Source organism: Schistocerca nitens, chromosome 3 (genome assembly GCF_023898315.1).
Source record: "Schistocerca nitens isolate TAMUIC-IGC-003100 chromosome 3, iqSchNite1.1, whole genome shotgun sequence".
Lineage (NCBI taxonomy): Eukaryota > Metazoa > Arthropoda > Insecta > Orthoptera > Acrididae > Schistocerca > Schistocerca nitens.
Genome location: NC_064616.1, coordinates 636,246,652 through 636,260,461, shown reverse-complemented (window position 1 = coordinate 636,260,461; position 13,810 = coordinate 636,246,652). Strand labels below are relative to the sequence as shown.

General features: G+C 44.1%; 1 protein-coding gene across 1 annotated transcript in view; it reads right to left on the bottom strand.

Moving 5' to 3' along the window:
• The window catches only part of LOC126249374 (O-acyltransferase like protein-like), a 272,872-nt gene extending 261,202 nt beyond the window's left edge, over positions 1-11,670 (bottom strand). The window contains exon 1 of the mRNA XM_049951028.1: positions 11,362-11,670. Coding sequence (XP_049806985.1) covers positions 11,362-11,670 — 309 coding nt within the window. The remainder of the gene's footprint in view (positions 1-11,361) is intronic.
• Positions 11,671-13,810: the final 2,140 nt, after the last annotated feature.

The following is a 13,810-nucleotide window of genomic DNA, read 5'->3' as shown; positions in this document are numbered from 1 at the left end:
GTTAGAACGTTAGCATCGAACGGTTCTGCCGGAAACGCGTCTTGCACGTCGCGTACGTTGCTACTAGCTGAGTCCCACAGCTATACGTAATACGGCAAAAATATCCAAAGGAGTGAGCCGAAATTAAAACCACCCCATACACATAAGGATATGTTCATAACATCGCTGGTTACGAAATAGTGTTTATCTGAACATGTGGGGTTCAGTAAGAGAGGCGTTTTATTTGACCTGTACCCCTGACAATTGTTTCGTGGCGTACAGGAACTCTATAAATGAAAATGCTTAACGTTTTTCTGTGTCATTTATTTCTATATACAGCCACTGATCTCACAGTCCTCATACAAACTATGGAGAATGTAAGACCTGTATCGTAATTCTAGCTATATGGAGTAGATGGTAGTGATGAGTGTAAAGCGTAGTGTTGCATTTATGTCGAGAAAAACGAAGGGTCGAGAGATGTACAACGTGCCGCATCTCTCTAAGCACCATGGGGGCTGAGAGCCTCAATATGACCGATCTCCAATACAATAATCTTGTCTTTACGCCACAGCCAGTTCTCCCCTTTCCACTGTCAGCCAGATCATATCGGCAGACACTATGACTGATTAATACTTGTACTTGATTAAAAAAAAAAGAGGTTTCACTATGAATTTCTGTGCAGCCTCTGAATTCTTTTACTTTATTATATTATTAAAGAAAACGCGGGCGTGATGCAGACGGATGGAGATGCTCATAGGTACTCGTTTCCTTATCCTTTGTAAGGAACTGTTGACGAAGAGACAATAGCTGTTATTTACTATTAAGCATGCGAATAGCCGGTAAAAGAATTAAAACGTTTCTCCGCCTAATAAGATTTGCCCATCTGCCTCTCTCGTGAAATAAGGCCTAAAGGTCAGATTTTAACGTCTCATCGACGTCAGAATCATTGTAGATGGAATACTATTTCCGGTAGAGAATAACGGGGAAAGATAGTGACTTTGATTTGTTTAGGGAACCATCCTCGCATTCACAACAAACAACCGAAATCGTAATTCAGGATGGTGATATGAGGATATGGATGTCATCCTTCCTGAATGGAAACCAACTACTTTAACTGCGTACTTTGACTTACTCATTGAGGGAAGTACCTTCTCATCAACAATTTTAGCTGCACTGGTCAGGATACTGTTCACTTTTGGGATTCAGTAAGTGTGAATTCTCTTCTGTTATTCGGTATGATTGAAAACAAATTGTTTCACCTTTGATACTGCTATAAGATTTGATTAATTCTTACTGAAGAGATTCACAGGGTAACGCAGCACACGTTGAGTTATTAAATTCATGCGATAGTCAACTCTGCAACTATGAACTGAAAAATAGATCAGCGTTGCGATGGATACGAATATTGTCAAACATACCAGTAATAGGCTAGCTTGGCACATGACGACAAATGTATAAATTAAAACGTACAAATAAAACACAGTAACCAGTCGCTGTGACTTTTCTGCTACGAAACTCGAAAATTCACCATTGTAGCAGTGGCTAAACCGATATTTTGACTGCAGTGTGATTTTCAAATGTTGAATATTACAAAAATTTTATAATATGATTTGTGATGTCATATGGTTGAGAAATTAAATAATGAATTTCGGTTTTACGTATCGTGCTTTAATTTTTGTTTCCGAATTATGTGTCGCGGCTTATTGTATCTGAAGAAGCAGATCAGCAGGCACACGCTGAAAGTCAGACACCATGAATATATCTTAAACCATCACGAGCGTTTCTAACGAACTCGCTGTCGATGTGGCTAGACACTCTCTCTAATGAGCATTATTTAACGGGAGCTGTACGTGTTGCTAGAGGCGGCGCAACTGAAGTGACTGGTGGAGAAAGCCCAACAAGGCGCTGGCCGCTGTCTCTATGTCAAGTATCGTTTGAACTTCTTACTTTCTGCGTGGATATACACGAACCACGGTAACTTCTTCCGTTTGATGTACTAGACAGTACGGTGAGCAGGCTTGAAACCATTACAGTGAGTGAATGTTAGTGTACATCGTCGGTAAGTAACTGCAACAGATCAGCACTTTTAGTAAATGAGATTGGTAAATTGTGTATCTGTCGTTTGAAACTAACATTAGTTATTTAATGGGACTTAAAGTTCAGCTTGGAGAGGCACTGCAGGTCGATACGCCATTAAGGCGTGAGTCAAACTGTGTGACTCCCGTGGCGAAAGGTAATACAAGTTTCTCTTTCAGGTTCTGTGGTTGACGCACTAGTATCGTATTCGAGAAGAGCAGGGATTTATATCGGGTCCAGCAGTCCCGTTTCAGATCTCTGGTGGCTATGCACATGGTTTCAACTGAAAGCCAGTATCATTTGTACAAGCTCACAGCGAATACCACCTTATTAACAAAGGTCAAGATGCCGACGAGACGTTAGGTCCAGCTTTATTTTTGTTGTGACTTCACTGTCATCTCGGAATTCAGACTTTCAGGATTCCCATTTATGCAAGTTTTAGATTCTTTCTGATTACTGGAATTACCATACGGCATAAACAGCACTCGTCTACGTTCCCTTGTCGCTTAACCACTTGCTTTTGTGTGGCAGCGAGCTGACACTGTAAGCCAAACGCTGGACGTGACAGAACGAGCCCTCTGTTGTGAGAATTTGCACGCTGCAGAGACAAGCAAAACGTCAGATACAAACCCCTTTACAGAGAGTAATTCACCGTGCGATAGCGCATAATGGGAAGCCCACGTAAGAAGTGAAACGCAGTTTGATGTAGTACAAATAGGTTTATTTTCCTAATGGACTCATGGATGAAATGAAGAGTGGAAATGAAAAACCTTATAACTGTCTAATGCAACATTTGTCATGGGAATGCAAAAACACACTATCTCTGCTTGTACACAACTGATGTACATTCAAAAAAATGAGAAGGTGTTCCGATACCAAAGAATTATGCTGCTTACTGTATCATTGAAGAAAATTAGAAAATAAATACTTTACTAAGAACGTTCTAAGTGCCATACCAGGAAACTGACAGGGTATAATTGTCAATAAGAAAGTTTTTCCAAGTTGATTCTTGTAAAGAAAAAACAGCAACCAGCCACCGTAAATAAAGCTGTTTATTTACATAAATAGCCCCCTTATCGGTTCGAGCCGACAGGGTCCTCTTCAAATGGCTGGAAATGTTTATAATACAAGGTGTTACAAAAAGGTACGGCCAAACTTTCAGGAAACATTCCTCACACACAAATAAAGAAAAGATGTTATGTGGACATGTGTCCGGAAACGCTTAATTTCCATGTTAGAGCTCATTTTAGTTTCGTCAGTATGTACTGTACTTCCTCGATTCACCGCCAGATGGCTCAATTGAAGGAAGGTAATGTTGACTTCGGTGCTTGTGTTGACACGCGACTCATTGCTCTACAGTACATCAGTACGTAGCATCAACAGGTTAGTGTTCATCACGAACGTGGTTTTGCAGTCAGTGCAATGTTTACAAATGCGGAGTTGGCAGATGCCCATTTGATGTATGGATTAGCACGGGGCAATAGCAGTAGCGCGGTACGTTTGTATCGAGACAGATTTCCAGAACGAAGGTGTCCCGACAGGAAGACGTTCGAAGCAATTGATCGGCGTCTTAAGGAGCACGGAACATTCCAGTCTATGACTCGCGACTGGGGAAGACCTAGAACGACGAGGACACCTGCAACGGACGAGGCAATTCTTCGTGCAGTTGACGATAACCCTAATGTCAGCATCAGAGAAGTTGCTGCTGTACAAGGTAACGTTGACCACACCACTGTATGGAGAGTGTTACGGGAGAACCAGTTGTTTCCGTACCATGTACAGCGTGTGCAGGCACTATCAGCAGCTGATTGGCCTCCACGGGTACACTTCTGCGAATGGTTCATCCAACAATGTGTCAATCCTCATTTCAGTGCAAATGTTCTCTTTACGGATGAGGCTTCATTCCAACGTGATCGAATTGTAAATTTTCACAATCAACATGTGTGGGCTGACGAGAATCCGCACGCAATTGTGCAATCACGTCATCAACACAGATTTTCTGTGAACGTTTGGGCAGGAATTGTTGGTGATGTCTTGATTGGGCCCCATGTTCTTCCACGTACGCTCAATGGAGCACGTTATCATGATTTCATACGGGATACTCTACCTGTGCTGCTAGAGCATGTGCCTTTACGACACATGTGGTTCATGCACGATGGAGCTCCTGCACATTTCAGTCGAAGTGTTCGTACGCTTCCTAACAACAGATTCGGTGACCGATGGATTGGTAGAGGCGGACCAATTTCCAGGCCTCCACGCTCTCCTGACCTCAACCCTCTTGACTTTCATTTATGGGGGCATTTGAAAGCTCTAGTCTACGCAACCCCGGTATCAAATGTAGAGACTCTTCGTGCTCGTATTGTGGGCGGCTGTGATACAGTACGCCATTCTCCAGGGCTGCATCACCGCATCAGGTATTCCATGCGACGGAGGGTGGTTGCATGTATCCTCGCTAACGGAGGACATTTTGAACATTTCCTGTAACAAAGTGTTTGAAGTCACGCTGGTACGTTCTGTTGCTGTGTCTTTCCATTCCATGATTAATGTGATTTGGAGAGAAGTAATAAAATGAGCTCTAACATGGAAAGTAAGCGTTTCCGGACACATGTCCACATAACATATTTTCTTTCTTTGTGTGTGAGGATTGTTTCCTGAAAGTTTGGCCGTACCTTTTTGTAACACCCTGTATATCTGTTATTGTTTACATTAATTGTTGGCTGTTTTTTTCCAACAACTAGTATGAATAACAGATCCATACACATTATAAAAACGGATGTGCGTATATATGTATGTATGTGTGTTCCATACCCCCTACTAAGCCACTGGACCGATTTCAACCAAACATGGTACACCTGTCACTTGCTGTCCCTAATCCATCGCTGTTGCGGTAAGGACCACCTACCTATCAAAATGGTGAGGGGTGAAGGAGTTAAATGAGTGCGGCTCACGACGCACGAATACAGTCATCTAGTATATGAGAATGAAAACGCTTAGTGATCTAAGAGAAACTTTACACATAATTTCAAACCTTTAAGAAATTTTTTTTCTGATTAAAAACCTCCAAAACATAACGAAAGGCACAGGTTAACGCTTACTACATATTCGTTGTTCCAGCATGAAGCACGACGATTTCATTTATTATTTCTTTACTACTTAGTGCATCCGCGATACATTTTGCAGACAGTATTCACGTATACCACTGAACGTAACAGAAGAATCACATCATTGTACGATTCGTAGTTCAGGAAATATCACGTTATAAACACTTAAATGCGTCAAAAACTGCTGCATTATGTTAGACGTTTAAATTTATTACTTCGTTGATACTACATCTATTCGCAACACTTTTCGAATACGGTGTCTGCATATGCCGCTGAATGTACTTACAATAATACACCACTCTACGACTCCTAGTTCAGGAGATACATCATGAACATTTAGCTGCGTTAAAATGAAACTGCAGGATGAAATTCGCTAGATATGAACAATGTATACAAATATATGTGAAATATATTTGACACCCTCATACACGGGCAAAGCCATGGGTAACATGATCATCCTAGCCCCCTGATACGATTTCAACTAAATTTGGTGCACATATTAGTTACGATCGGGAAAGAAATGCTGTGCGCTCTATTGGAGTGAGCGTGATAACGTGGGCAGTGAAGGGGGGAAGAGAAGATGGACAGATAGCGAGGGGAAAGGAGGGGGGAGAAGCACGTGAACAGAGCTAGGGAGAGGAGAAGAGGAGAGAATGGACAGTAAAAGGGAAGAGGAGGAGATGGACACAGGTAGGAATGAGGAGGAGAGAGGGGGAAGGAGGAGAGAGGGGGAAGGAGGAGATGGACAAAGAGAGGGGATGGAGAAGGTGGAATTAGAGGGGAAGATGGAGATGGACAGAAGGGGAAAGAGCAGATGGACAGAGGAGGGAAGAGCAGATGGATAGAGAGAGCAGCAAGAGGGACAGGAAGTGGTTGGGGTGGTGGAGGAGGTAAACAGAGCGGGGCCGTGGAGGAGATGGACAGAGAGATGTGGAAGGAGGAGATGGACTAATAGAAGACTGAAATAAATACATACCCGGGCAGCACAGGGTGCCAAACTAGTGTAATATAAACGTGAACAGCCGTTTGAAAATGAACCTCTCTTTTCGAAACGGGTAAAGTTTCATATCAGCGCACACTTAGCTGCAGAATGAAATTCTCATTCCTGTAACGGTGTTATTTGTGTAAATAAAAAACATTATTAATAGTGACTCATTAATGTTTTCTTGTTTGCAAGAATCAGCTTGTATTTTTACCCACGGTAAAAAAGTCAGTTTTTGACGAAATAGCAGGACGGAAGTTTTTATTCCAAGTGTAATTAATACCAAGGCACAACGTATTGTTTGTGATAATACAAGTACAGAAATACAGCATTAGGTTTGTGACTAACAGAAATGCAGTCAACAAAAAGCACGTCTCATATCTTCTAAATTTTGTAACTCCAGAGGGAACCAGAGCCTGCATCAAGACCTTGTGGCATTTACTAACGCATTTTTGAAAGACTTTCTTCGTAGTTTGGCACCTGGGTCAAGTCTAAGGACGTGCAACAGAGTACCGAGAACACAGTAGCACTGAAAACGCGTTTGGCCGGCCGCTGGTGGCCGAGCGGTTCTGGCGCTACAGTCTGGAACCGCGCGACCGCTACGGTCGCAGGTTCGAATCCTGCCTCGGGCATGGATGTGTGTGTTGTCCTTAGGTTAGTTAGGTTTAAGTAGTTCTAAGTTCTAGGGGACTTATGACCTCAGCAGTTGAGTCCCATAGTGCTCAGAGCCATTTGAACCACTTTTTTGAAAACGCGTTTTGTGAGGAAATGACACTTAGAACGTCTTTGATTTCCACTCTTAAAATGGTAAGCCTCGAGTGCTATCCTTGTCACACTATCGAAAAAAATGATCTTCATGTTGTCGGAAACACACAGAACCAAATTTATTGACCTTGTATTGATACGAGACCTGAGGTTACAACAGAATGGAATGGCTCTCTCACAAAATACTGCAGTTATAAAATTCAGGACTCGAAATATCGGGAGTACGCTTTGGACCGCTATCCCGCCTTTCTTAATTGGATTTTCGTTATTTCCTAAAACTCTAAGCGAATGATTTCGTCCGCTTGCCACAGTCGATTGCTTATACTTTTTTCATACATGGTTTCTATGTACATGGTTCTTAACGAGACCCTAAACAATAAAAAACAGCCGATTCCCGGAGCTCAAATCTCTTCAGAACACGTACCACATGTAGTGAAATAATAATCGTAAAACAAATGTACGAGCTTACTATTATAAGACAAAGTCTTGTTTCATCCGTAAAACACAGTTGTATACGCAGGCGTTTCCTCTTATCGCGGTTTTTTCTAAACGCCACAAATGAAATGTCTTCACGTTCTCAATATTGTTTCATACGTGAAGAGCTTAACAGCCATAAACATATCACTCTTGTTTATACTTTGGAGGAACTTGGAACATATCACTTTGTAGAAAGATAACACCCGTTATAAGAGCATTACAGAGCCCTAGCCTGTGACGCTTCTAATACTGAATACGATAATATGGAACATTTTATACGAAAAGCAGACAAAATGAAAACTATAATGAACTTCATAGGTACATGTTGTAATGGCTGCTTACATGTCTAAAATATTATGCTGTTGTTACATTGATTTTCTTATAGTTACTGACTATGATTATGTAGTTAAACATAGGACAGTTGCAGAAGAACTGAGCGCAAAAATATTGCTTTATGTGTTTTTTTAAAAGAAGTTTTGAAATAGTGTTAGCTATACTGGTACTTCTTCATGTGCTGGTCCCTTGTGAAGCTAATATTTTTTCATATGAAAGTCCGTACTTTTATACCCACCTTTATAGCAGCAGCTGTCTGCGAATAAATTCCTCCGCTAGCTAAGAAGCAAAGTTGTTCCGTATAGCTGCGAACGATCCCGCGCTGTGCGTTAATGACACTGACGCAACAATGCTAAGACACGAAAAGTAAACGTATACCCCTTTTTCTGTTCGCGTTGATACTATTGAACATCGTAAATTACTGTGCTCCGTTTATAATGGAACTGAGATGGTGCTAATTTGCAACCAGAGTATTGGTGGACATCACAGGCTGATAATAACTTCGCACAGAGACGGATGGAATTTCTTAGTTTTTCAGGAATGTAGTGATCAGTTCTGCTGGCACATTTCTCCGAAATTCAGTGATACCGGTAAGTTAAATGAGAAAGAATGTTCCTAAAATATTGAATTTTTAAAACACTATAAAAATCTGAAAGCACTTCAGATCACTTTTCCGAGACAAGTATCGAAATTTAACTCTACCATTTAACAGGCAATTACATTGTCAGAATGCGGCCAGAAGAGTGAGATAATAGACGGTTTAAATCTAAGAAGAGATAATCTTTTCAAACAAAACTTCAAGCCGGAAATTCATACTTTGAATTATTAGGATCACTCGCCTTCTGCGGACTGCCGTATTAGGTTTCGATCATATATAATAAGCTGAGTAATGGATCTTTAACCATTTACTGGGACACATTTTATAAAAGTTTAGGAACAGAATTAGTCTTCTAATCATCATTGAGATATTCTTGTGTGTTATGAAAATGTCATTGTTCGGTGCAATGTTTGATGTGAGTGGTCAAGTCAGTACAGTCTGTTAATCTCCACTAGCAACGAGACGTACATACCATGTACAGACACTTGTTAACGATCACGGTTGAGAAAACCAAAGGAAATTTCCCTCTAGTGTAGCTAAGTGAGTAGGGTGTTCTATAAAAACGATTCACTGTGGTTATTTTGTACATACACCTCAACGGACAGAGCTCCGAGTCAGGTAGCGCAGTGGTTAAGTTTCAGAAATTGTTTTAAGGAAGGACGATGTTCAGACCCACGCTGGGCCATCTAGGTTTCAGTTTTCCCCCGTTTACCTAAATCATTTAAGGCGAAAAACTGTGTAGTTCGTTTGCTAAAGTCATAGCCGAATTCATCCGTTATCGTTGTCCAATTGAGATAGAAGTTCGTCTCTTCCAACACCGTAGACGACGATCTTTAAACACTAAACGGCCATTTGCTTACTTCCAAGAAAAAGGAAGGAAGATTTGGCTTTAACGTCCCGTCGACATCGAGGTCATTAGAGACGGAGCATAAGGTTGGATTGCTTCAAGTATGGGGAAGGAATTCGGCCGTGCCCTTTCAACGGAACAATCCCGACAACTGACTGGAGCGATTTAGGGAAATCACGGACAACCTAAATGAGGATGGCGGCACGCGGGTTTGAACCGTTGCCCTCCAGGACGCGAGTCCAGTGTGCTAACCTAGCATCTGTCTTTCTCGGACTGGTGTGTCCATAGAACCACCAGACAAGTCTTCAGAAACGATTATAAGTTTTACATTATTATTTAAGTTAAGAAGGATTAAGAGGAGCAATCGCAATTTGTAATTTTATAGGATTTGAAGTGGAAATGCCGACCGCATTGTTCTACATTTACTTCTATAACTCACAAGATTTCGTGTACCATTGTAACGTCCTTAATTTTCTGTTCCCATAGCGACTGGTGCACGAAAAGAACCACTAGTGTTAAACCTCCGTAAGATGTCGAATTCCTTTAATTTTACCCTCACGATACTTTTTGGCGAGATACATTCAGGAACTGATGTATGTCCTAGAAACGTCGGCTGTCGGGAAAGTGGTAAATCACTCCCCCTTGTGTTTAACGAAATGAAACGAAGGAAATGATTTACAAGGTGCCTGTTCGACCGGTTCTAGAGTATTGTTCAACAATCTGGGAGCCTTACCAAGTAGCACTGATAGAAGATCCAACGAAGAGTGACGCTTTTCGCCACGGGATCGTTTAGTCGGCGAGAGAGCATTACAGAAAAGCTCAACAAAGTCCGGTGAAAGAGGCTACAAGAGAGGCGTTGTGCACCATGGGGAATTTTACTATTGAAATTTCGAGCGAGCACTTAAGGGAACAGTCGGACAACATACGAGGGTTGTTCGGAAAGTAAGGTCAGATCGGGAGCGAAATGGAAACCAAAATGAAAATCCGATGAAGCTTTATATAGATGTTTTGGGCAATGTCTCTGACATGCCAGTCCAATGCGCCATGTCGCTTTTTTCACTTCAGTGCGCACAATGAGCAAGTAAGGATGCCTCGAAAAATAGTGTCCACCGGCAAGTGTGAGGGCCTGGTGAGAGATTTCGAGTATATCATGCAGCCCACATGACAATTCTCGGCCCCACTCTGCAGGTGCAATCCCGATGATCCCGCAGCGTTTTCGATAGGAGGTGTTTGATCACTCACAATACAGCCCATAACTGGCTCCTCTTCACTTTCATATGTGCTCACATGAATCGCTGGCTATGACATCGTATTGGCACAGACAACGAGCTGTAGACCAGCGTAGAGAATTGGCGGAAAGCACGGGCGGCTGCAGTCTATGACGAGGATATTGGAAAGCTGGTACAACGCTACGACATATTTTTGTGTCGGAGAGGCGATTATGTAGATACGTAGCTTGTAGGTGTAGCTAACTGTTGTAACTAAAACATTTTTGATTTTCTCTGTGATTTCCATTTCGTGACCGATCGGACCTTACTTTCCGAATAGCTCTCGTAGTAATTCCTCGCACATACGAAATGACCATAAGAAAATTCGAAAAATTAGACCTGATACAAAGGCTTACTGACGATCATTCTTCCGACGCAGCATTCGCGAGTGGCAGGGAAGGGGGATCACTTAATGGTACCAAAAGTACCCTCCATTACACACCGTTAGGTGACTTGCGAAGTATGATGTAGATGTGACGTTTGTTCCTAGAGTTGGACGGGAATATCCCTGACACTTTCGCATTTTCTAAGTGAGACTGTGACGAATCGCGGTGCTCTTCTTTGGATCTTCTCTATATCCTCTGTCAACATTACCAGGTAAGGGTTCCAAACTAAGGAGTAATAGTGAAGTATTGGTAGAAATGCATACTTCGTGGAACCACTTCGTCAGGATTCTCCACTGAATCTGTCTGGCATTTGCCTTTCCTAGTATTCCTATTTGGTCGTTGCACTTCAAATCGCCCCGTACACATAAATACCGATGTTCAATGGATGTGACTGTCCCCAGTGTTTGTTCAGCAACCACTGTAGATAGTGTTTCCGCTGAAACTTCTCTGTCGTGCTTTCTGCTTCTCCGAAAAGGTTAATACAAGGCGTAGAAATGGGTATTTAAATACTACGGGCATTCGGTGTGGTTGACTGTGAGGGAAGCGAACTCGGCAGCGACGTGGCTGAGACTCACTCTTGAGCGCCCAGAGGTGTCCGCGCCGCAGGTCCCGCAGGAAGGCGGAGAGGTGTCTGTCACAGGCGTCAGACAGCGCCGGCCTGCGAGGCCAGGCGTCGGCGAGCCGCCGCGGGCTCCAGGCGTCCAGCAGCGCCGGCACGTCGGCCGGGTCCCTGGGCGGCGCGGCCGTGGCGGCCGCGGGGGCGGCCTGGCGGGCGGGCTGCGGCACGCGCATGATGTTGGAGTCGGCGGCGGCGGCGGCGGCCAGCACCGCGGCGACGAGCAAGGCTGACGCGACCATGGCCGGGCGTGCTCTGGCCGCCGCGCCGCCGTCCCGCGGCCGGCGGGCTCGCACCGCTTGACGTCACGCGCTTTCACTCTCCCCGCGCGCGTCTGTCGTCTGCGCCGTGGCCCACTTCCGGAGCTTCCGAGAAATGCGCACGGGCCCGCCACTGGACACGGACGCCGGACATCGCAACAGAGAGAGCCGCTACAGCTCGCGTGCCTTACCACTCTTTTTTTCGCGCAGGCTACCTCCGCCGGAACGAGCCCTCGGACTTTCGTTTGCCAACCTTCGTCGATTTCTGCGAAATGCGAAGTCTCGTGTTAACCTACATTTAATACCTATTCCCTCTCCTTCCATTTCAAGCACGTATAATACAGTGAGGTGAAAAAAAAATCGCGGGATACCTCCTAATACGGTGTCGGAACTCGTTAGGGTATTCAGTATTCCAAGATCCACAGGGTCAAAAGTGTGTCGAGAATATCAAATTTCAGGCGTTACCTCTCACCAGGGACGATGGAGTGGCCGACGGCCTTCACTAAAATCAGCGGCGTGTGTCAGTGCCAACAGTCAAGCAGCACTGCATGAAATATCAACAGAAATCAATGTGGAATATACGACGAACGTATCAGTTAGGACAGTCGGCGACATTTGGCGCTAATGTGCTATGGCAGCAGACGACCACCGCGAGTGCCTTTGGTAACAGTATGTCATCGCCTGCAGCGCCTCTCCTGGGCTCGTGACCATATCGGTTGGACCCTAGACGACTGAAGAACCGTGGCCTAGTGAGATGAATACCGATTTCTGCTGGTAAGAGCTGATGGTAGGTCCGTGTGGGGTTCAGACCCACGAAGCCGCAGACTCAGGTTGTCAACAAAGCACAGTGCAACCTGGTGGTGGCTCCATAACGGTGTGTGCCACGCACAGTGCAGCAGCACGACATGGCATGGACTCAGCAAGTCGTTGGAAGTTCCCTGCAGAAATATTGAGCTATGCTGCCTATATAGCCCTCCATAAATGCGAAATCGGATTTTGTGCACGAACTGACCTCTCGATTATGCCCCATAAATGTTCAATCGGATTCATTTCGGGCACTCTGGGTAACCAAATACTTTTCTCGAATTGTCCTGAATGTTCTTCAAACCAGTCGCAAATAGTTGTTTCATTCATAAAAATTCCATCCTTGTTTGGGAACTTAAGTCCATGAGTAGCTACAGTTCGTCCCCAAGTAGCCGAACATAATCATTACAGTGAACGATAGGTTCAGTTGTGCTAGAGGACCCCGTCCATTCCATGCAAACACAGCCCACACCATTATCGAGCCACCACAGTGCTTTGTTGAGAATCTGAGTCTGCGGCTTCGTGGGTCTGGACCCCACTCGGACATACCATCAGCTCTTATCAACAGAAATCGGTATTCATCTCACTAGGCCACGGTTCTTCAGTCGTCTAGGGTCCAACCGATATGGTCACGAGCCCAGGAGAGGCGCTGCAGGCGATGACATGCTGTTACCAAAGGCACTCGCGGTGGTCGTCTGCTGCCATAGCACATTAGCGCCAAATGTCGCCGGCTGTCCTAACTGATACGTTCGTCGTATATTCCACATTGATTTCTGTTGACATTTCATGCAGTACTGCTGGACTGTTTGACTGACAACTTTACGCAAACACCGCTACTTTTAGTGAAGGCCGTCGGCCACTCCGTCGTCCCTGGTGAGAGGTAACGCCTGAAATTTGATATTCTCGACACACTTTTGACCCTGTGGATCTTGGAATATTGAATACACTAACGAGTTCCGAAATGGAATGTCCCATACGTCTAGCTCCAACAACCATTCCGTATTTAATATCTGGTTAATTCTCGACATGCTCCCATAATCACGTCTGAAGCTTTTTCACACGAATCACGAGAGTACAAATGACAGCTCCGCAGATGCACTGCCCTTTTGTTTCCAGTGCACGCGATGTGACAGCCATCTGTATATGTGCATATCGCTATCCCATGACTTTCGTCACCTGTGTGTACATCGCTTGACGTAAAAAGTAAATCACCCAGACGGTAAGGGAGAAACGAAAAGAAACTTGACGGGTTGAGAAGGTATGGGATGTTACTGCAGTGATTACAAAATCGAGACAAGTTTACAAAGAACTTGGCAGT